At 39.4% G+C, this 23,113-nt stretch overlaps 1 protein-coding gene across 9 annotated transcripts in view; it reads right to left on the minus strand.

Annotated features, from left to right (window-relative positions):
* AOPEP (aminopeptidase O (putative)) overlaps window positions 1–23,113 on the minus strand; it is a 213,769-nt gene that overhangs the window by 167,692 nt on the left and 22,964 nt on the right. For all 9 annotated transcript variants that reach the window (XR_011050064.1, XM_068422881.1, XM_068422880.1 and 6 more), the window contains exons 3-5: window positions 18,366–18,532; window positions 10,578–10,734; window positions 7,187–7,435 (exon numbers count right to left, since the gene is read on the minus strand). Coding sequence is in view for 8 of the 9 variants with exons in the window: in XM_068422881.1 (XP_068278982.1) it covers window positions 7,187–7,435; window positions 10,578–10,734; window positions 18,366–18,532 (573 nt within the window). In the remaining variant the exon portion in view is untranslated. The remainder of the gene's footprint in view (window positions 1–7,186; window positions 7,436–10,577; window positions 10,735–18,365; window positions 18,533–23,113) is intronic.

Genomic DNA, 23,113 nt, shown 5'->3' on the forward strand with positions numbered 1-23,113 from the left:
TTTACAAAATACATGATTTTCCAAATGAAAAACTGCCACCTGGAAGAACTGCCTCTGGAAAAAAAAATTGTTAATTTGCATCCTTTCTTAAAGAACTCAGCATAGGTGGTCATCTAAAACAGGACAGAAAAACAGAACCTAGGGTTAAAAAAATGGTTTGTGCTCAATCCTATTTTAGCACTTCTGTTTGCATTGATGAATGGATTTCATGGTATTTTCAGCCAAATATCCTGCTTGATTCTTCATCTTAGAAGCACAAGAAGGACAGATATGATTTCATCCTAGGTGGACTCTGCTATGGATTTCAAGCTCCAAATTCTATTTAAAAAAAACACTGGATATATACCACAGTACCACTACTTGCAAATACTTCCAGGAAGTCTAAGCTCAATAGCTTTTTCTCCTTCTTTAAAATCAAATCACGTTAAAGTCACTTGCATCATTAAGTCAAATTTCACTTACGTTTAACCAAGTAATGATCCTGCCAACAAATATACTAAGTAAAGATTCAAGTATGGCTTTTGAATGAAAAGAAAACGACTTTTGTATGTAAATATGAGGGCATGCAAAACCACTTGCAGGATCAGGAATTAAAATCTCAGGCAATTTGCAATCTCTCAAAAAAAAAAATCCAAAAGAAAAAAATCACCACAAGCAAACAAGTATTCAAGATTCAAGTTAAGATTCTCCACCACATAATGAATCAATAGTAAGTTAAACAAAAAAAGTCAATTTTTCTTTCTCCAGACATCATACTTTTACTTTTTGCTTTAATTTTTGTACATGGTTATTTCTGTCTCGATAACCAAATAGTGATATGTAAAAAATAGCTAAAGGAGAGTTCATGTCTAAGGATTACTCTTACAAATATTTTTTCAAATTAACACAACTGAAACTGTTGTGCAAAAAGTTTATACAAATATATACACTCACAGAAGGCTCCTATAGCCAAGGCAAACAGCCAATCACAGTTCTGCAAGACTGAACCACAGTAAAGGCTCACATTTAGCTTTGACACTTGGATGTTTTCCAGTACTCCTGGCTGATTTTTACCGTAGACTTATCAGTTGTTGTCAGAACACTACAGACATACAGATCGGATAAATGGTGGCTACAGACACACAGATCATAGAGGCTGCTTGGGCTACCTGCTCCCCCCGCCCCCATTTTTTTTTTCTTCTCCCTTTTCAATTTAAGAAGTTAACAATCTTAGTGACATGGCCTGGAAAGACTCGAGAGTTCTGCTGATAGACCATGTTTTGAAGAAAGGGATATTCTTTCCTCTTAAAATACCAAAGACCATTTACATGAGAGAAGAGTGACCAAGATCTTTATAAATAGGAATTGAAAGCTGGGTTGCTAAATCCATATTTAGCCAGCTATATAAGTTGACCTGATTTACAAATATGCTAAGCGTCCTCTATGTTTCTGTCATCAAACACCATTTGGGTTTTAAGGGTGTCCAGCATACCTGAAAATGAGGCCATTAATTTTAGAGCCTAAATATGATTCAAATAACCTAACACTGGGATTCTGTTTTGAAAATGTCAGTACTTTGCTCAGAAGTTCTTTGGTTCTACTTACTTGCTAGGTCTGATGGGCAAAATTGCTGTAAGAACAGCCAAACTAGGTAGGAACAGAAGTCCATATATTCCATTATTCTGTTTTCAGCAGTTACTAGTACTAAGTGTTTAAGGAAAAACTAAGAGCATGGTACATACCAAGGAACAGTTTTCTCATCATACTCTTCTAGCTCCCAGCAACATGTGATGTGACTAGTCAAGTCATTGACACATACTGCTTGGAAGAATTTTTCCTTGTGCTAGCACTTACTACAAAACTAGTACATCTAAAGTACATTAATTCAAACAGAAAAAGCAGTAATCTTCCATTACTTAAACTATGCATGCTGGAAACAAAAAACTTTGAAGACCATTGTTTCAAAAAAAGTACTTCAACTCAATGCAAACAAAGGCTTACAACCCCCAGGGGAGTAAAATAAGTATCAGCACATTTGCTGTGAAGAAGTAAAAGGATGGTAAGCAGTTTCTAAAGCCACAGAAACACAAGAAATTGGTGTGACTGTGAAAGGCCCTCCCTTCCACGGGAGAAAAAAAAAAAAAAAAAAAAAAAAAGACTTATGCAATTAAACACTGCAAGAGAAGCCAAGGTCTCAAGCACAGGCTCAGGTAGCACAAAAAGTTAAGTCTCTGTATTCAAAAGAATGTTTTTCCTCGGGAAATGAAAAAGAACAAGGAATTCAGAGTCTCTTCAGGATTTCCAAAAGGAATGGAAACTGAGTTGTAGGACAGTGGGAAGAGATTTTGAAAGACTAGGTTTTCAAATGTGATCAAGAAAACTGGACTGGGAATGAACTGATTTGAAGAGCGCGAACAACCAGGGAATGCAGACACCCTGTTTTTCATTTGTTCACATGAGTAACTACTGGCTCACATGAGAGCATTTGCAACTGTGAAATAACTCTGCTATTTAAATGCCAACGGGGTTGACAATTCCTCAGGGAGTAGCATGTCATCATCAACAGCACCAAAACATGGTGCTACTTTTAATCTCCTGCTTTTAACCTCTGAGCTCTTCGAGTGCATGAACAATGTGCATCTTTTAGGGTAGTGTGAATTCAGGGATCTCTTCCCTGAACAATCTAATTAGGAGCTCTAGAGTCTTTGCAGTCTGACACAGTTGCCTACTCCTTTCCCTCCAATTCACTCCCTTCTGCTAGAGAGAGAACTTAAAATCAGATAATTAAGTGCTGTTAGGTGTTCATGAAACTCTCAAAATTTTACAGAAAGCACTGAATCTCTGGCTTTTTTAAAATTTGGTCCACAATGCTTTATTAATTTATGTACATTTTAACATAATATCACCAACAAAGACATGTAGCCCATATTCTTCTTTTACAAGCATAAATGTGGGAGAAGCTATACTGAATCACTTGAACTAAAATAGTGTAAAACCAGGAGGGAGTGCAAAATTAAATCCTCCAGCTTCAAAGATCTGCAGGAAGCGAGAGGGGATGATTGCAATTATTATATACAGTCAAGATGCCATTTCCATACAGAAGCAAACTAAAAAACACAGAAGAGATGTACAGAAAACACAAGTAAAATGAATATGATTTCAGCTAGAGTGTTTCTCATAAAGCATCTGTCAGACTTCAAGAGAAATGCAGCTGACCCACAGTAGCGGCTACTGGAACAGACAGCTTAGAACACCTAATTAGATCACTCTATGCAAGAATTATCATAATTTCAGACCAGTCTAAAATGTTGGGGAAACATCCCCCTTAAGTAAAGGGAAGTATTTGGGGATATAAAAAACACAGTAAGTATCAGCTAATGAGGAACAGACAAAGAAAAGTGCCAAACGCTGTAAAGCCCCGATACTTCAGATAATGACTAAAATTTATGACTACTTCCTTCCCTGGGAGACAGGAGTACAATTAGAATTCTCAAAACAACAGCCCCTTTGTGCTGGCATGCTGTATTATGTTTATACTGCTACAGATAGACTAGAAGATAAAAAAATAAATACTACAGCACCCTTTTTAACCCAAGATAATAGCTAACTTTTTTTTTTTTATGTGGGTTTGGACATGGTTTTGCACATAGCTTATTCTTAACTGAAGTCATTTACGTAATTATTATTGCATGCACAAGAATTAACCATTTAAGTAGCTTGCTATATACATAGAAGCCTCTATTTGAAAAATCACACGAAACAAGAACAAACAAGCTATTATGAGTCACTTAATAATTTCCTTTGCTGTCCAAATACAGCTTGACATTTAAACAGCTTAAATTATTCCTTTATTTCAATTTAAAAAAATTTGAATGTGCTTGGCTTGATGAACTGTTGAATGAAAAGCATCAGGAAGTATGCATGTCCTTTCTTTCATCCTCTACTTACATTCAACGATACGGATCACTTGGAACTATCTCGATTTCAGTAAAATCGAGTGATAGTCTTGGAACTATCACTTGTGGTCTATCTCGATTTCAGTAAAGCGTTTGACACGGTCTCCCACAGCATCCTCGCAGCTAAACTGGGGAAGTGTGGTCTGGATGATCGGGTAGTGAGGTGGATTGTGAACTGGCTGAAGGAAAGAAGCCAGAGAGTAGTGGTCAGTGGGACAGAGTCCAGTTGGAGGTCTGTGTCTAGCGGAGTTCCGCAAGGATCGGTTCTGGGACCAGTTCTATTCAATATATTCATTAATGACTTGGATGAGGGATTAGAGTGCGCTGTCAGCAAGTTCGCTGATGACACAAAACTGGGAGGAGTGGCTGACACACCAGAAGGCTGCGCAGCCATTCAGAGAGACCTGGACAGGCTGGAGAGTTGGGCGGGGAGAAATTTAATGAAATATAACAAGGGCAAGTGTAGAGTCCTGCATCTGGGCAAGAACAACCCCATGTACCAGTACAAGTTGGGGGCAGACCTGTTGGAGACCAGCGTAGGGGAAAGGGACCTGGGGGTCCTAGTGGACAACAGGATGACCATGAGCCAGCAGTGTGCCCTTGTGGCCAAGAAGGCCAATGGCATCCTGGGGTGTATTAGAAGGGGTGTGGTCAGCAGGTCATGAGAGGTTCTCCTCCCCCTCTACTCTGCCCTGGTGAGGCCGCATCTGGAGTATTGTGTCCAGTTCTGGGCCCCTCAGTTCAAGAAGGACAGGGAACTGCTAGAGAGAGTCCAGCGCAGAGCCACCAAGATGATTAAGGGAGTGGAACATCTCCCTTATGAGGAGAGGCTGAGGGAGCTGGGTCTCTTTAGCTTAGAGAAGAGGAGACTGAGGGGTGACCTCATTAATGTTTATAAATATGTAAAGGGCAAGTGTCATGAGGATGGAGCCAGGCTCTTCTCAGTGACATCCCTTGACAGGACAAGGGGCAATGGGTGCAAGCTGGAACACAGGAGGTTCCACTTAAATATGAGGAAAAACTTCTTTACGGTGAGGGTGACCGAACACTGGAACAGGCTGCCCAGAGAGGTTGTGGAGTCTCCTTCTCTGGAGACATTCAAAACCCGCCTGGACGCGTTCCTGTGTGATATGGTCTAGGCAATCCTGCTCCGGCAGGGGGATTGGACTAGATGATCTTTCGAGGTCCCTTCCAGTCCCTAACATTCTGTGATTCTGTGATTCTGTGATTCTGTGATTCTGTGATTCTGTGAACTGACAGTGGTTAGAAGCAGCATGGGGAAATAAAAACATAGTTTTTTCTCATCTTCTTCACAAAGAAAGCACAATTACAATATTCTGAACCTGCATTCTGGACTCAGATAACCACAGATAGTTTGCAACAGAATACCCTGCAGGCACCTTTTCCCTATGAATTCTGGGAAAGGTACATGCAGGGGAATCTCTGACAACTTCCCAAAGAGCAGTAGCATATCAACAACTGAATCGTGAAGATTTCTCCTACTGTGTGCTGTCATTTTGGCTTAGACATCTCTCTCCTCTTTCTCTTTCAGTTTGTACTACTTGTGTGTTTTGCCCTTCATGGTTCCACTGATCACTGCTCTTATCACACAGCTAAGTAAAATGGCCAATTTCCTCCTCAATTACAGTGATGATCCATAAGGACGTGTCAACCTTTTAGTACCATGCCTTTGAAGTCAGAGGAAATCACTAAACAGCTCCACCAATTTCATATGGCTTCAAGAACATGGTACACAACACCACATTTACCTTCAAATCAAACCACTATGCAAAGCATCAGAGAATATAGTCTGCGGTAGGAGCCGAAAGCAACCAGGACTTGTGTAAGTTTCTTGATGCTTTCATTTAGGAGTTCATTGAGCGAAGAGCTATCATTGAAAGCTCAGTAACCAGTACAAGGTATCTACAAAGCAATGAGGCTTATATGATAGAAAAGGGTCGCTGAATGCTTAAGTTTTAGATTTCATAGATCTTCATTAAAAAAAAAAAAAAAGACAGCAAACTTATACTAAAAACTATACAATATTATTCCAGCATGCCAGCATAGTTTTCTACTTTTATCCCTAAGGAGGATAAGAAACAAAACATGTAACATGAAACAAAATGCTTCCTTATTTGATTAACTATACAGTTTGTAAAAAGAAATAAACTTCTGGTACATCTAAGCACTTGGACTGGCAATTTGTTGAAGTTGCTTCAGATATTAAACCTACTTGACAACTGCCCCTAGAGCTCCAAAATACAAAACTAAGTCTAGGTTTACACCCTTCCTTTCACTCCTCATCTTTCTAACAGAGCTTTGCCTTTAATTCTTCCCTTGGATGTTTTGTCCATCTGCCTAAGTGAATCCACTGTACTGGTGGTACTAGGCAAAGAGTGAATAAAAATAGTGTTTAATTCTCTGCTATTAACAAACACTATCTCGTTAACAACTTTAAAATATATATATATATTTTTAAGAAAAATAAAAAGCACATGGGGAATTTCAATTGCTAGTCATTGTCTTACAACTAACAGAGCTAAAATTCTATTGTCATTTCATGACTAGAAATTATACTGTAAAACCAAAAATTTTTAATTAAGCTTTATAATATAATCCTTACAGTTTGCCTTACTCAGCTTCCAAAGACCAGTGTTCGACCAGAAACTCATAAATCACAAAAGGCTTATGAATAAACTCTAGATCTGGACTTCAACATGCTCTTGTTCTGTCAAGGCGTAATAGTAAAATCAACACCAAAAGAAAACATGACAAAATGATAGCAGCATCAAGTATTTGGTGTGCATTAGGTTGTGGAGTCTCCTTCTCTGGAGACATTCAAAACCCACCTGGACGCATTCCTGTGTGATATGGTCTAGGCAATCCTGCCCCGGCAGGGGGATTGGACTAGATGATCTTTCGAGGTCCCTTCCAATCCCTAACATTCTGTGATTCTGTGATTCTGTGTGATTTAAATCAATGGAACCAATAAAAGAACTTCAAATGGACAAATAAGGAAATTCAGACCCACATGTCTAATGAGCTTATATTTTCCTTCCCTAAGCCCTGTTAAAACTAAAATTAAAGATCAGCATGCAAACAAACCTGCCCATGTGAAGCCAGAACTAGAGTTTTAAGCTTGATTTAAGAAAAATAGCACAGCAACTTCATATTGATAGCAATTTGACACTGTTAACTAGCTGATAAAAAGGATAAAATACAGGAGATTAGATACTAAGAAGTTTCTTTACCTAGCCATTCCCAGGCTGGAAAAGTTGGAAGGAACTATTAGAACATCAAGCCTGGAAAAGGGGTGGGTACCCAGTGTCGTGTAAGCAGCTGAGAGGCACTGCGGAATTAGCCGAAGCAAATGTTCCTCACAGCGTTCCATAAGGCACCAGGGAGCAAAGACTCTATAAGGAATCACTGCCTGCAACCTGGCAGCAGGATTTTGGAAACGGCAGGGATATTCCACATGACCACAGATTTCTTCATGCCATCTGACAATAACAACAACAAAAAAATAATTAGTTTAATGTGATACCAGAAATGTGCACAACTGAGTAGGCTAAGAGAAGGATATTCTGTAGACATCAGAATGACAGAGTTAGCTCGCATAAAACCAACTCATTTGCATTCTCACACTGTTCACAGACATGCAGCACTATGAAAACACTGATTACTACATGTCTGAGTAGAACTGACATAGCTACTCATAACTAAAAAAACTAGTAGTCAAACCTATTTTTTATAATAGATATGCATCAAAAGAACAAATGTACATAAAGTAAACTAAGCAACAATACAAAAATACTTATTTATTCAGAGAATTCCTATTCAAACTTAAGTATGGAAATAAAATTTTGTACATATTAACAAAAAAATATTAAGTACAATTAGAATGACATTCCAAAGGGGCTTTTTTTCTGTTGTTGTTACTAAAATTCTCCAGGAACTTTAACTGATTTTTTTTTTTCTTAAGTAAAAAATAACAGTAGATACCAATTCAGGCTTATTCCTGTAGACACTTGAAAATACCACATTAGGATCAAGTTTACCTTACATTACTTTTACAGGATATTTAGAGCTGTAGCTGGAAGGAAGGAGGGGTAAATCAAATCCTTCCTAAACACTGAATCATATACCTTCACAATAATTTATCTGCCCAAATAGACTTGTATCTAAGCAGAAATGGGTTCATGTTTTCACCTGCTAGCCTGTCTTCTGTACAGCACAGAGCCTCTACTTGGTTTGAGATCTGAACTTAAGAAAGCTGGTTGTACTATGCCTGGACAGGCAAAGCACTTCGTTATTGCACTTGGCGTTGCCCAGAGCATTTATATTTGGAAGATAATGCTCCAGGTGAGTGCTGACACACAAAACAAAATGATAACATGTAAAGTACTACATTTTGCTGAAGTGCCAACACTTTAACACCTTACATAACTCTTTCTGTGAAAGAAGTGGACTGTAAGCTATTTCATTGGTTACATATGCAAAGAAATTACATCCATCATTACACAATTTTTTTTCCAAGGATGGTCTAACCCAGTATATTTCTGCTCTAAAACAACGTCACTTTCTATTTAATTATCAGAGTTGAGATTGGGCAAGAACATGAAAGCTAGCATCCCGTCTCTTGTAAAAGTTGCCAAGTCCTTAATGATCAAAAGGAGATAGGAAACTTATTTAACACTCTAATTCCATATAACGTTTTCTTTGATACAGTCTCATTACGTCAAACTCATTGGCACCTGGACATAAATTACATTACACATTTCAACAACTTCTTTCAGAAATCCTTCCTTTTCCTGCTGCCCAAGAGTTTATCTCCAATATCTTATCTGAGACACTACCTTAACATTTGCTTGTCTATCCATTTCACACCCCTTCTAGAAATGCCTGCTACTGTGCATAATGTTGGTTTGGTTACCTAGTCTTAATGACTAAAGTAAGTAACAAGTGCCTGTTGTGCTAAGTTCCAAATAAAGATTAACTGGATATAACTGTAAGAGCAGATTTTTAAGGACATAGATTTTTACGTCCTAATTAACTGTGAAACAACGTTGTATGCTTAGGCTCTTCTTTTTTGTCTATGCATAATAGACACCTCACTTGCAGATAATTTTTTGATTTTTTTGGTCACTTTTTTCTGAAACACACTAGTTCTGTTTCTTCCACTGTCACTCAACTGCTGCACATAGATCACACTACCTGTGCCAATTAACTCATCCAATGACCATCACACAAATTGACTCATAACAATGACCATCACACTGATTAAAACTTGTACTAATTTGTGAAAAAAGCTACAAAATATTTCCCTTATTTCAGAAGTTTTACAAAAAATGGAAACTTTCTTTTATTCTGTCAACACTGTCAGAATAATCTTTTGCATCAAATCAATAAAAATTCCTATTACTGAACATGTTGTATATTAGAGAGGAATATATAGTGAATATCTACAGCATATACACAGGGGTAGAAGGGGGACAAAGAAGGGGGACAAAGAAGGGGGACAAAGAAGGGGGACAAAGAAGGGGGACAAAGAAGGGGGACAAAGAAGGCAAGGCTCAGGGGGAGGCTCACTGCAGTATTCCAGTACTTAAATGGTATCTACAAAGGACACAGAAGCTCTCTGTTCACAAGGAGCCACATGGAGAAGACAAGGAGCAATGGGTGCTAGATAACCTCATCTAAGATCCTCTTTCCATGAAAGACTGGACCAGATGATCTTTCAAGGTCCCTTCCAACCAGGGCTGTTCTGTGATTCTATGACTCTATGAATTTGAAAAGCTGAAAGTAATATGTGAGGAAATCAAGTGCCATGTCTGAGACTTCTGCTAACTATGGTGAATACACCTGGAAACAAGTGATATTTCTCCAAAGACTTAATTTCTAGATTCAAATCTCATTTTCAGGCCTATATAGTATTGTCCTTATCATCCACCACTCTGTAATAATTTAAACTCAATGAGCAGTTTTGACTAGATTGGAAGGAGGAACAGATGTATCCCAAATAATTACATTTCTACAGCTTTGGTGAAAGACAGCTAAGTAGCCTCTACATGTACTAGACAACAGGGTATTTTTTTATTCAAAAGAGTCATTGGTCCAACTTTATTTTATGGGACCACTGCAACAGGTCTTTCATGTACCCTGTCAGTACACGTCACCCTAGGCAAACCACTGTATGGGCCAGCTCGAAGTCTACGATGGGACTGGACAGGAAGAAAAAAGCGAGGAGTAGGCAATATTGTAGTAGGGGGTATTAGGTGTGCAGAATGGACCGAGTCTAGTAACACGAAACATCTTACAGCCAGGCATTACAAGAAACAAGAGAGGACCTGGCATTGCAGCGGCAGGGCATTAAGAGACACAGGATGTAGGATGCAAATCCAGAGGATACTGGGATTTACTAACCCTATTACTCACTAAGCAGCTTGTTTTCACATAAAAAGAACCACACCCTTACCTATGAAATAATGCCTCCGGAATTATTTTCCTGTCAAGATTTTTCTGTTCAGATTAAACAAGTTCTATTTTGATTCCTGTACTAATATGACTCATTTTCACATTCCACAGAGTAAAGGAAAATGCTACCCATATATCTCATTTTTCAACAATGTTCTAAAGACCAACCTGAAATCAGCTTGTGAAGATGGCAAGGAAAACTCAGTGTTTGTCTGGACAGCAGCTGTGAAGGAGTGCTGTTTAACTTGCTGCCAGCACCCCACAGCAATAGTGAAGGTGGATGCTGGCATCGGCATAGTCACATAGTAGTACCAGCTCAAAATACCTGTAAATAAAAAGAACATATGTACAGACTCATCAGTCACAGCACACATTCAGTACTTGACATTTTTATGTACTCGAGATTTTGGGCCAAACCTCCCACCGTACATCACGGTATTTTTGTTGAGGAAAGACAAATAATTTCACCAAGACATGTCAGAGCAGTCATATGTAAGCACCATGGATTCAGTACTGTTTACTTAACACCTGAAACTTTCCTCTATCTGCTGATGTCTTTCTCTATAAATAAATCATCCATAAGTGGAATGTTACTAATGCAGCTTAACATGATTATACTGTTACTGCCCAAGAATTGTATCAGACATGAAATCTAATAGCACCTTTATATCCACACACAAAAAAAGATTAAGATTTAACTCTTTCAACCCTGGATCAACCACCTTATAGTTTTGTCTTAACTGTATTATCTCACACAGAACAAAATCTTTTCTTGGTGTTCTGGACAGTACCAAAATGATAGGCAAGTTCTAACAAACAACACTAGTGCTTGTGAATTGGACCTGGCATTCTGAGATATGCCAACCAGGCAGTGTGAAATCAAAGCTTAGAATCAGATGGGATATTGCCTAAGTCAATGATTTGGTCATGATAACCCAGGAGCTGCTAAAACAAGATTAGAGAGTCTATTAGAAGGTAAAAAGACAGTAAGTCTTATCATTATGGGAACACTGTGCTGGAAGACAATGAGTATGCTATAGCATGACTGTATCTATGAACACGTTTGGATAAACTGAAGGATGTTTTAGGACAGCATGCTTTTCATTAACCTAAGTGTTGCTTACATTTTCTGTTTGTCCCTTTCAAAAGGGTGTAGCTTAAGGGTCACATTCAAGTACTCATTTATGGTCACAAATACAGTTACCACACCATACTAACAGGTTAATTACTCTTGGAAAGAACCTAGCATGAGTTAAACCTGCTGAATCATCTGCAAATAACTGTAGCTGTGGCAACTGTGGAAAGATACAAACTTTGGTTATTTTAAGAGAACATTAATACTTGTTCTTTTGCAATAGTATTCTGACCAGGGCTATGGAACACTATCAAAAGGAAAAAAAAGGAAAAAAAAACAATCCAGTGGAGGCCACAAGGCACAGAGAAAAGGAAATAAACAACTGCACCAAAGCATCTCTGGGTTTCCTACCTTAATGACCACAGAAGGTCAAGCTGTCCAAAGGAAGGACAAGCAAAAAAAATCTTTTTGCTTAGCCTCAACAAATTTTCCACCTACTATTTAGTATGACAAAACAATACTGTTTGTGAAGTCTTGTAAGAGGCAGATAAAGCCTCTGCCTCTTATATGCCCTAGCAACCACTAACATTCCTTCACTCCATTCCACTTTTGGCAACATTCACCACTACCATCAAAAACCTTTTGTCTGTATTGTCAGGTGAACATATGTTACTCCTGTAATTTTCCTAACCTCCAGTCAGTATGTGAGCAGAAGGAACTTACTTGTTCCAAACACATTAGGAACAAAGAGTATAACTGTTTTGCCAAATTCCTCCCCTCCTTTTTTTTTTTTAATTAACTTACCAAAGCTACAAATGAGCTAAGGCAAGCAAATGCCACCTTGAGAGAAAGAGGTCAGTCAGGACAGCAACAATTTATTATTTTGAAATACCAAACTCCTGATGCAGAAAGTTTCATTGATATAAACTGTGCTAGAGGCCCAAGCCTGCACACACTGAAGTGAATAGCAGCTTTACCATTGACTTAAATGCATACAAGAGAAGGCCCAGAGGTAGTCTACAATACTTCACTTTGTGTAGCATCTGTTATATACAAAACATTATAAAATGCTCCACGCATTATGTTAATTGTAAAACCTTAAAGAGTTAAATAACAGCAGAGGAAGAAGGAAAATTTGAGGAATTGTAACGGAAAAACAGTAAAGTGTTTTCAACTGAGTTCTGAAACAAGCCTGAAAGTCAAAAGGCAGTCACAGAAAACTGTTCCAGACAGCAGGAGGTGTAAAGGCGAAGGCTCTCACAACAGGGACGAGATTGTCTAAAAGTAAAGGGTGTTGGCCCATGCATTGAAATGGTGGAAGCAGAGTGTGTTACAGTGAGAAACAAGTTTAGCAAGACAGGCTAGAGCAAGCAAGACCATAGAGTTTTTTAAAAAACAAAGGTAATTTGAACAGAACATCAAAATGAATGGGGAATCAGTTTAGCAGTCCAGAGAGAACAGCATGTACTGCATTCAGAATTTACATGAGTTAGCAATGAACATATGCTATTCAGAGCTGGAGCAAACCTTGCAAAAGGGTGAAGGTACCAAAGACAAAGTTAGTTTTTCTTGATATGTGTTTTCAGATTTATCTAAATTAGGATTTTCCGAAGAAAAGAAAAGCAAGTAACATGCAGACCCTTATCTTTTTTTCCAAGCCCCTTGTATTTTGCAGGTATTATAGAGACCATGCGAACTCTGGATACTCCCAGAACAAGATCCAAGACTTATGCTGTCTTTACACACCTCACTGGGGCTCAACCCATTTCCTGCAGGACTTTTAGATGCCTTCTGTATCCATCCTACTGTGTAGGATAACTATACATTTATCCTACAGTTGTTTCATCTTGAACAACTGAAATCACATGCACTGGTATGACAAGTGAGTTCTCTCTATAGTGCATCCACTGATGGGTGACGGAAATGGTCTTTATGTTGGCAACACGTCTCTACAGCAAGCACCATGTAGTACTGTTTCAGAGTCTAACCCTCATTTATCTTCTGTCTTCTCACTACTGATAAGCCTGTCTCCCAGCCTGCCCTTTTCTCCCATAACTTCACTTCCTTTCTTTAACTTTCTTCAGGTCAGTGGGCTTTGTTTTGTCTTCCTTCATCTGTAACCTCAGATCTCTCCCAGGGCACAGACGTGGCTCACAAACCCCACTCTACTTCTTTTCCCTTCTCTCCCTTTCCCCTTCCTGCCCTCTGTTTTCCGGTGGCTACCTTGGAGACAGCACCACCTCTAGGGTAAGAGAAAACAGTGCAGCTGAAACGGGGAGACAGCTTGCTTTACCAAAAATGGCATTTTGTACCACAAAAACATTTTCACGCTAAGGGGAAGACATTTCACACACATCTTGGGAAGAATAGAAGATTAGGCTGGGGTTAGTCCATGGGAAAAAATAGAAGAGCACTCCAGCCCTTTTATTTGTAATGCTTATACCCTCTTCTTACAACCAGACTTAATTCCTACACATAATTATTTTAGGTAATTATAATACTTTCAAAATATTTTCTCTACAGGTAATTTTGAAAAAAATTTTTTTTCAGTTCTGCAAAGCAAATATGTCGTAACTGCACAAACCATGCAACAACAATCACCTATTTATTTGATGAGGTATAACTGGAAAACAACCCATGCAAAATTTAGGACTATGTTTAACAAGGGTAGGAAATTCTAATCTATTGATAATTGTGCAAAAGAACAGTTTAAAGGCTGTTTATTTCTTCTACTTGAAATGATAATGATGAATGATGTAATTACTTCCTAGAATTTTTAATGCATGTAGCTATCTTTGAAACCATTAAAATCATTTGAGTCCTGTGGAGTCCAGTATAACTGAAGAAACACCTAAGAGTCAGTGTCTGTTAATGCCAGATGCAAAACCATTAAGAGCAGTTTTACTTTTTAGTATATTTTCCCTCAAACAGTTTGCACTAACACAAATATAAACACCACAATACACAGATTATGTCCATGATTTACTAAAACCCACAAAACTCAGCTACCTCTAGGGATAAAGGGAGCTAGCCCCACACAGCATTTGATATACAAAGAGCTAGCACTAATATATAAAACTAAGGCTAAATAAGTAGTTATGCCAAAACTACTATCTGGCTGGAGCACAAGGATTAAGAACCCTCCAGCTCTCTGAAACTCTCTCTAACTTGTAGAGATCTTTGATCTCATCTGAAAGCCAGAATTTCCCACAGAGCACCCTCACATTCATGCCAGAGCGTTAGTTCAACACTGGCTCAGAGGGATGAGTAGCACGTGATGAGCTGTCAGCTCCCATGCTGTAGTTCCTGATATATATTGGAGATCAATCAACACAAGTACTGGGCTCCTTTGTTTTGCCTTGTGAAAAGTGAGAGGAGCACAAACAAAAGCAACTGTTGTTGTTGCTAGCTACAGAGCAGTAGCAGTGGCTTCTCTAGCCCCATATTTCCTCTCAATAACAGAATATAATTTCTCGCTGGAATCAGACATGGCAAAACAAGATCAAGGACTACCTAATGGTAGAATAACCACACAAAAAGCAAGCCAGTCGATTTCACACTTGATGGCTGAATATCTACTTCTTGAACAGGAATCAAAACAAATGTAAAGGTGTTAGTGACTAAATATAATTGTACCTTCTATGTGTTGCAGTGACATGCTGAAGGAAAGTAAAACTGACAAGTGCTGAAAAATAAATCCAGTGGTTAAATGGCTCACATTACACACAAACACACAGTGCTCCCAGTAAAACTTTCTCCCAAAGGGCATTGTCAATTGTATTTTTCTGATAAATTTTTCTTCTCTAAGTACTCCATAAAGAATGCATGGTATTTTAAAGCACTTTTAGGTCATACTTGAACATTTGTACTTGAGTAAGTGACATATCAGTATTTTCAAAAAATGTGGCCTCACTTTATTTCAAATGACAGGATGAGCCATAGTTTTGTAGGAGGCAGAATGCAAAAATGACACTATTACTATTACACTATTACCAAAACCTGCAAATACATGTGGCAAACAAGGAATCTGTACACGTGAGTACAGCTAGTCTAGCTATGCACTGGATCATGGCATCCATGCATCTAGAGAGGTAAGTCTGTAAAGCGGAATGCAGCTCTCTGTTTAAAAGCCTAAAGGTGTAATCCTTGCTTGCTGTTCTCTTACTGTCTGCCTGCACACTTGTTATAAATATGACTTTCAAAGGAAAAAAATATTCAGCTAACTTGTAATTCTATTCAGAATAAATTTATTCACGGCTGCTTGCCAAAATGCTTATTCTTTCTGAGGAAGCGTATTTTAAAAAATATATTTCCACGTTCTGCCAGTTATGTAAGATTTTATAAATATGTAGCAGAGCAATAGCACACTGTATGTAAATAATTTGGCAAAGAAAAGTTATTTTATTTGAAGCCACCCCGAAAGGCTTTTAGGTGTGTTTTATAAATGTAAAGATAAAACTTTAAGTTGGATACATCTCATATGCCCTGCAGAATTGCCTAACAAGAAGATCTATGTGCGACAGGTTATTTAACACTACAGACCATTTTGAACTTCTCAACTCTTAAAAGTTCTACTAATTAAACAAATGAATTTGTATTCCTAAATTCATTAAGAATTTATTCAAGGCTTCAGATTAGCACTTGAGCCTTGGGTTTGTTTGTTTTTTCAAACATTCCTTGCAATATTGCTCCTTTCCCTACTTTCCTCTGTATCTTTAATTTTTACAACTCTAAACAGCTCTCTAACACTGATTTGTCATTTCCAACTGTATATAAGCACCAAGATAATAAGGGTCTCATCCATGACTGAGTCTTTGAGAGCTACTGGAGCAAAATGCCTACTATCTTTAAAGAAACCCAGCAAACCTTGCATCATGACATCAAAATTACCATAAATAATTGCGTGTGCCGCATAGAGCCGTAAGCAGAACCTTCCACACCCTTGGGAATTCCGTCTTAGGGAGAGGCAGAAGGAAAACTGTAAGGACAGAAGTGCAGTAGGTGCTCCTGCTGCTTCTCTTCAGTTCAGTGAAGTTCAGCACAACACTTTGCCATCGTCATACAGCTCCTAAAGGAGCCAGCTTTACTGCTACATTTGGTTCTTCCCAGTTCACTTCACACTTTCCACTCAGCACTTCATTAGCACAGTGAAGCTAAAATGAGTCATTTCCTCCCTACCGGCCCTTCCATTAAAGACTTCTTACAGTATTTCTTGCTTTCAGAGTTCTTAGGAAAGGAAATATACCGAGTTAGCCTTTGGAAAATTTAAAAAAAAAACCTAACATAAACAAAGCTTTAAACTGACACATGAATTACCAACATAAACTGACCCACTGCAACAACCACAAGGACTTAAACAAAAGCCCCTTCTGTTCTCCACAGGGTGACAACGCTGACTTTGGGTGACTAAGCCTCAGTGCTATCATTAACAATAAAGTACCCCAATATCATTCTCAATGCTCCATCAACAGAATTTTAAAAATGGTTTTCCCCACAACTATTTTTTTTTCTTTATTCAAGTATAAATTCTTAATTCATTTTTTAAAATATAATGTCAAAACATGTTAATGAGGAAATAATTCTTTCACAATACAGCCTTTTCAACTAGCTAATTGTCCAAGAGAGTATCAATTTTAACTGACCTATGCCAATTTATACTGCCTGAAATTTTTTCCAAGGTTTCTATTTCTGGAAATTCACATAAGCATCCTTCTTCCTCTTAATATTTCAGACCACATAGCCATCACTGAGGGACAGACTGGCAACAACTCATTAGCAAGCTTTAAGTACAAATTAAACTAACTAAACTGATGGCAGAGCTGTTCTCCTAGTCTGAAGTCAAGAGCACTCTTGCTTTCTTGATGCTAAGACAGGAAAGTAGTATTGTCCAAGTGAGCCGAGCAGCTCATCAAGGCAGTTTTCCATATTTCAACAGCAGAGACAAGGCTTGAAACAGGCTTCGCATATGGCCAAAAATAACCAGACAATTCCATGCAAATGGATTAACTGATGGTTCTCAAATCAAGGACAGTTTCATTCTTTTTTTTCCCCTCAAGAATAAACTTGACTCTTTAAAGGCGAACAGAAGATTTTTTTTTTCAGAAGCACCTGATTCTAACCATTTCCTACACACTACTTTTCATCAGAACTACTTACACTGGAAAATACTGACCCTGTTTGACAGATTATCTCAAAACTAATGGGAGCAAGACATACTTTGTATTATTATGTGCAGAACTGCCTTAAAACCTTCCTCCTCTGTGCAGACAGAGGTTTAGAGAATAAAGTATAACCAACACAGAAAAAAACCGCTTGCTTGCTTACTGTCGCACAATGTATGATCTACCAATGCCCAAAAAAACTCAAAGACCAGATTTTCAAGGCATTAACCTGATATTCTTCATCTATTCCATATATTTCAGGAAACAGATATGACACAATGACCGCTTCTAATCTCTGGCATGCTGAGCTACACTTGGACTGGAGAACTAAAAGTGGAAGTTAATTATCTACCAAGGCCTGAAGTTGTCAAGAGCCTGATAAGGTACTTCACCTACGAAAAGTTCAGCTGCAGAGTGATTAAAACAAAGCCAATTTATGACAAGTGAAGTCTATGTTTGGAAAAAGTAAAAGGAGTAAAAACACAGAAAAAAAAGTAAGTACAAGTAACACAGTGAAATGCAGATGCCTTGAATTCTCACTAAGTTATCCCGAGGCTTTGAGCAGGTAACTGTTCCATGGAATGACATGGAGATTACACATAGACAAGTAAGTTCTTTTAAGGTTAGGAACTTCATTCTTTCAAAAATCAAGTATATACTAAGCTATATGTCTGATTATAAAATTATTGAAAATAATTTGCTATAGAAAACATATTTTACCTTCTTGAAGCTGGACTGGTTCTGCTGAGTTTTCACCACTCATTAACACAATAAAGTCTGCAGCTGTTCGGACTGAGGCTTGCCATGTTGACAAGGCAACAGGTGGTTCTTGGCATGGGAAAAGGGCTCTGTTGTTTATTGGCGATCCCATTGTATAAACACATGGCCTAGGCGGAAGGAAAAAGAGATTGAAGTTGAGTTACAATAAGAAAGACTGAATTAAGTTTTTTGTCAAAAATCAAACTTACTGTTGTAATGAGTTTTTTTTTTTAACCTCAGATATGTAGGTTTCAAACCTGTTTGACATGAACCAATCAAGGTACAATCTAAGTCATTTAAGTCAGGATGAAGAAAAGCAAGATTACCACAATAATTTCTACACAGACTACAAAATAATAACTCTAGTCTTTCCCCTCTCCTGCTTCTGCATGTGCCTTCCAGCCTCATATAATAACTCTCAGCTGAACCCGTAAGGCCAAAGAAGGCTTCTGAATACCTTCTGAAGATACCATTGCAGCACTCTACCAACATCTGTGACACCTCCCTGTTGTCATCACAGTAGTGCTTTCATTATCATTAATCCCATCTCTCCGTACAACCTGGAGGCTCACCCAAACTCAGAGCAGTACATCTAGCCTTGAGCTTTCCTCAGTCCAAGCCTCAATAAATCCTGACACTTTTACATTTCTTCTTGCAGTAAGGTAATGCACACTAACTCACCTGCCTTTCAGATTTTCAACCACAGAGTATATGAGAAGAAAGCATTCCTTCCCTATCAGCCTCAGCCTCCTTCTTACTTTTCACATAGCAATCTTCCCTGGAGTACTGCTTTTTGCAGTTTCTCTAACCCTCTCCTAGGCAGCCTCTTCACCTACTGCCCCTCTCCAATTTCAGCTGCAATATTTCATGCCAGCCAATTTCTTATTAGCGTCTCAGCCACAGCTGGGAAGGTAACAAGACCTTTCACTAATTCCTTCTGGCTTGCTATTGCTGGTGCACAGATGTAATAATTTTGGTTTTACTTCTTTTGTTGCATTTTGCATTTTTATCTTAATTCCTAGTACTTGCATAACACCACTCCTTAGCTTAAAAAAACTAAGTTTTCAAATATAAATAATATAAACGAAACACAGTCAGTAGGTTTCTCCAGCCAAAGAAAGAAAATCTTGAAAGTATCACTTCACTGCACTGAGTTTCTAAAAACCTATGGTATTTCAAGCCAATACTCTGGCAGCACAACACATTATTTTGTGAATGCTTGAGGCTAAAAATATTCTGATCAGTATCTTTCATAACTTGAGTTTAAAAACCATCAAAACACTTTGGAAAATAGGAGACAAGTTGTTAGGGTGAAACCTAACTTGCAATGGCTAAGAGCTGAGCGTCTTTTCTACTCCCCTCCAAACGGCTCCTCCATTCATATTATTCCTTCCCTAAAGCCAACTCTAAACTACACAGAGGGAAAGAACTTGGAGATACTGATGGCCATGGATGAAAAATATTCTGAAGCTATTTTTGCCCTCTTGTCAAAAGTGCTATCTGTGCTATTGGATCCAGAGCTGTCCATGTCACAATCAAGTTACTGTGGCTTAACTAATGCAGGCCAGCTGATCTTTCAGTAGAACAGGGAGGGAAACTGCAGTTTAAGTAGGCCTATTGTTAATGCACACAAAGAAAATAATCTTGCTCCCCCTGCCATGTATCAGAGTGAATAGAGCAGGACATAGATATCCAGTGAAGCTCAATAGATAACTGCAGTGGCAAGGAAGTCCACTGGTTATCTTTTACCCAGCGAAACACAATGCACAGCTAAGTGTAAAAGACGAATAATCTGTATAAATATTTAATTAGCTTTAATTTCTTTGGAATTAATTTCCTAAAACTGAATCTGTAACCAGCTCTGGTATACATAAAATAATTGGGTTTTCTCCCAGAAAAAGAAACAGTGCATGGCAGTGAGTTCACAAGAAAAAGGAAGAGGTTACTTTTTCATCTCCCAGGAGGTTCTGCTTCCTCCTTATAATGCTAGTGAAGATACACTGGACATATTATATACCCTAAAATATATGTGTGCTGGGAAGGGATGGGGAGGAAAACATGGTTCCTCATTCACGAAAACTTCATCAACATACACAGGATTATAAAAAGAGATCCTAGTAGAGTTTATAGGAATGAGAGGATGTGTGGCGTTAATGACTGCTGATATACATATCTTACCAATGATTTACCATGCATTTGTAAAGGCTGTTTTGCTGGGTGCCATTGGTACAACCCAGTCTTAAGAGCAATATAGAGGATTTTCATATCCTGAAGAAGTTTAGAGGGAAATGCCACAATGACTGAGAAAACAGGCTGGCAGAACAGCACTAAGCAGAATGTTGCAATGCTGTGTCAAATACAACATAAACAGAAAACAGAACAGACACTACCGAGACCATTCATGTTATCTCATAGAATCATTGTGGTTGGAAAAGACCTTTAAGATCATCAAGTCCAACCATTAACCTAGCACTGCCAAGTCCACCACTAAACCATGTCCCTAAGCACCACATCTACACATCTTTTAAATACCTCCAGGGATGATGACTCAACCACTTACCAGGGCAGCCTGTGCCAATGCTTGGCAATCCCTTTGGTGAAGACATTTTTTCCTAATATCCAATCCAAACCTGCCCTGGTGCAACTTGAGGCCGTTTCCTCTTATCCTGTCATTTGTTACTTGGGAAAAGAGACCAGCACCCACCTCACTACAACCTCCTTTCAGGTAGTTGTAGAGAGCAATAAGGTCTCCCCTCAGCCTCCTTTTCTCCACACTAAACAACCCCAGTTCCCTCAGCCACTCCTCATCAGACTTGTGCTCTAGACCCTCCACCAGCTTCGCTGCCCTTCTTTGGACTTGCTCCAGCACCTCAATGTCTTTCTTGTAGTGAGGGTCCCAAAACTGAACACAGCATTTGAGATGTGGCCTCACCAGTGCCGAGTACAGGGAGATGATCACTACCCTAGTCCTGCTGGCCACACTATTTCTGATACAAGCCAGGATGCTGTTGGCCTTCTTGGCCACCTGGGCACACTGCTGGCTCATACTCAGCCAGCCATCGATCAACACCCCCAGGTCCTTTTCCACAGGGCAGCTTTCCAGCCACTCTCCCCCATGCCTGTAGAGGTGCATGGGGTTGTAGTGCCCCAAGTCCAGGACCTGACACTGAGCCTTGTTGAACCTCATACAATTGCCCTCAGCCCATCAATGCAGCCTGTCCAGATCCCTCTGCAGAGCCTTCCTACTCTCAAGCAGGTCAACATTCCCACCCGACTTGGTGTCATCTGCGAACTTACTGAGGGTGCACTCGATCCCCTCATCCAGATCATTGATAAAGATATTAAATAGAACTGGCCCCAATACTGAGCCCTGGGGAATGCCACTTGTGACTGCCTGCCAACTGGATTTAACTCCATTCATTACAACTCTTTGGGCCTGGCCATCCAGCCAGTTTTTTACCCAGCAAAGCATAGGCTTGTCCAAGACATGAGCAGTCAGTTTCTCCAGGAGAATGCTGTGGGAGATGGTGTCAAACGCTTTACTAAAGTCTAGGTACACAACACCCACAGCTTTTCCCTCATCCACTAAGCAGGTCATCTTGTCATAGAAGGAGATGAGGTTAGTCAAGCAGGACCTGCCTTTCATAAACCCATGCTGGCTCGGCCTGATTGCCTGGTTGTCCTGTGCGTGCCATGTGATGGCACTCAAGATGATCTGCTCCATAACCTTCCCTGGCACTGAGGTCAGGCTGACAGGTCTGTAGTTCCCCGGATCCTCCTTCCAGCCCTTCTTGTAGATGGGCATCACTTTTGCTAATTTCCAGCCAACTGGGATCTCCCTGGTTAGCCAGGACTGCTGATAAATGATGGGAAGTGGCTTGGTGAGCACTTCCGCCAGCTCTCTCATTACCCTTGGGTGGATCCCAACTGGCTCCAGAGACTTGTGGTGTAGCAGGTCTCTAACCATTTCCCCATGGATTATGGAGGCTTCATTCTGCTCCCCAACCCTGTCTTCCAGGTCAGGGGGCTGGGTACCTGGAGAACAACTGATCTTACTACTAAAGACTGAGGAAAAGAAGGCATTAAGTACCTCAGCCTTTTCCTCATCCTTTGTTATTATGTTTCCCCCTGTATCCAATAAAGGATGGAGATTCTCCTTGGCCCTCCTCTTGTTGCTAATGTATCTATAGAAACATTTTTTATTGCCTTCTATGGCTGTAGCCAGATTAAGTCCCAGTTGGGCTCTGACCCTTCTAATTTTCTCCCTGCATAGCCTCATGACATCTTTGTAGTCCTCCTGAGTCACCTGCCCCTTTTTCCAAAGCTCGTAAACTCTCCTTTTTCTCCTGAGTTCCAGTCAAAGCTCTCTGTTCAGCCAGGCCGGCCTTCTTCCCCGCTGGCTTGTCTTTTGGCACACGGGGACAGCTTGCTCCCGCGCCTTTAAGATTTCCTTCTTGAAGAGTGTCCAGCCTTCCTGGACCCCTTTGCCCTTCAGGGCTGCCTCCCAAGGGACTCTGTCAACCAGGCTCCTAAACAGGCCAAAGTGTGCACTCCGGAAGTCCAAGGTAGCAGTTCTGCTACATCAAAGAATAGTAATGACAAATAATTAGTTTTAGACTGATTTTGTCAATTGACACAAAATTCGACTTTCTTCTGATTTATCCCTACCACTACTAGCAAGAAACTTCACCGTTCCTTTCCTTTTTCCT

This window comes from Nyctibius grandis, chromosome Z, assembly GCF_013368605.1.
Source record: "Nyctibius grandis isolate bNycGra1 chromosome Z, bNycGra1.pri, whole genome shotgun sequence".
NCBI lineage: Eukaryota > Metazoa > Chordata > Aves > Nyctibiiformes > Nyctibiidae > Nyctibius > Nyctibius grandis.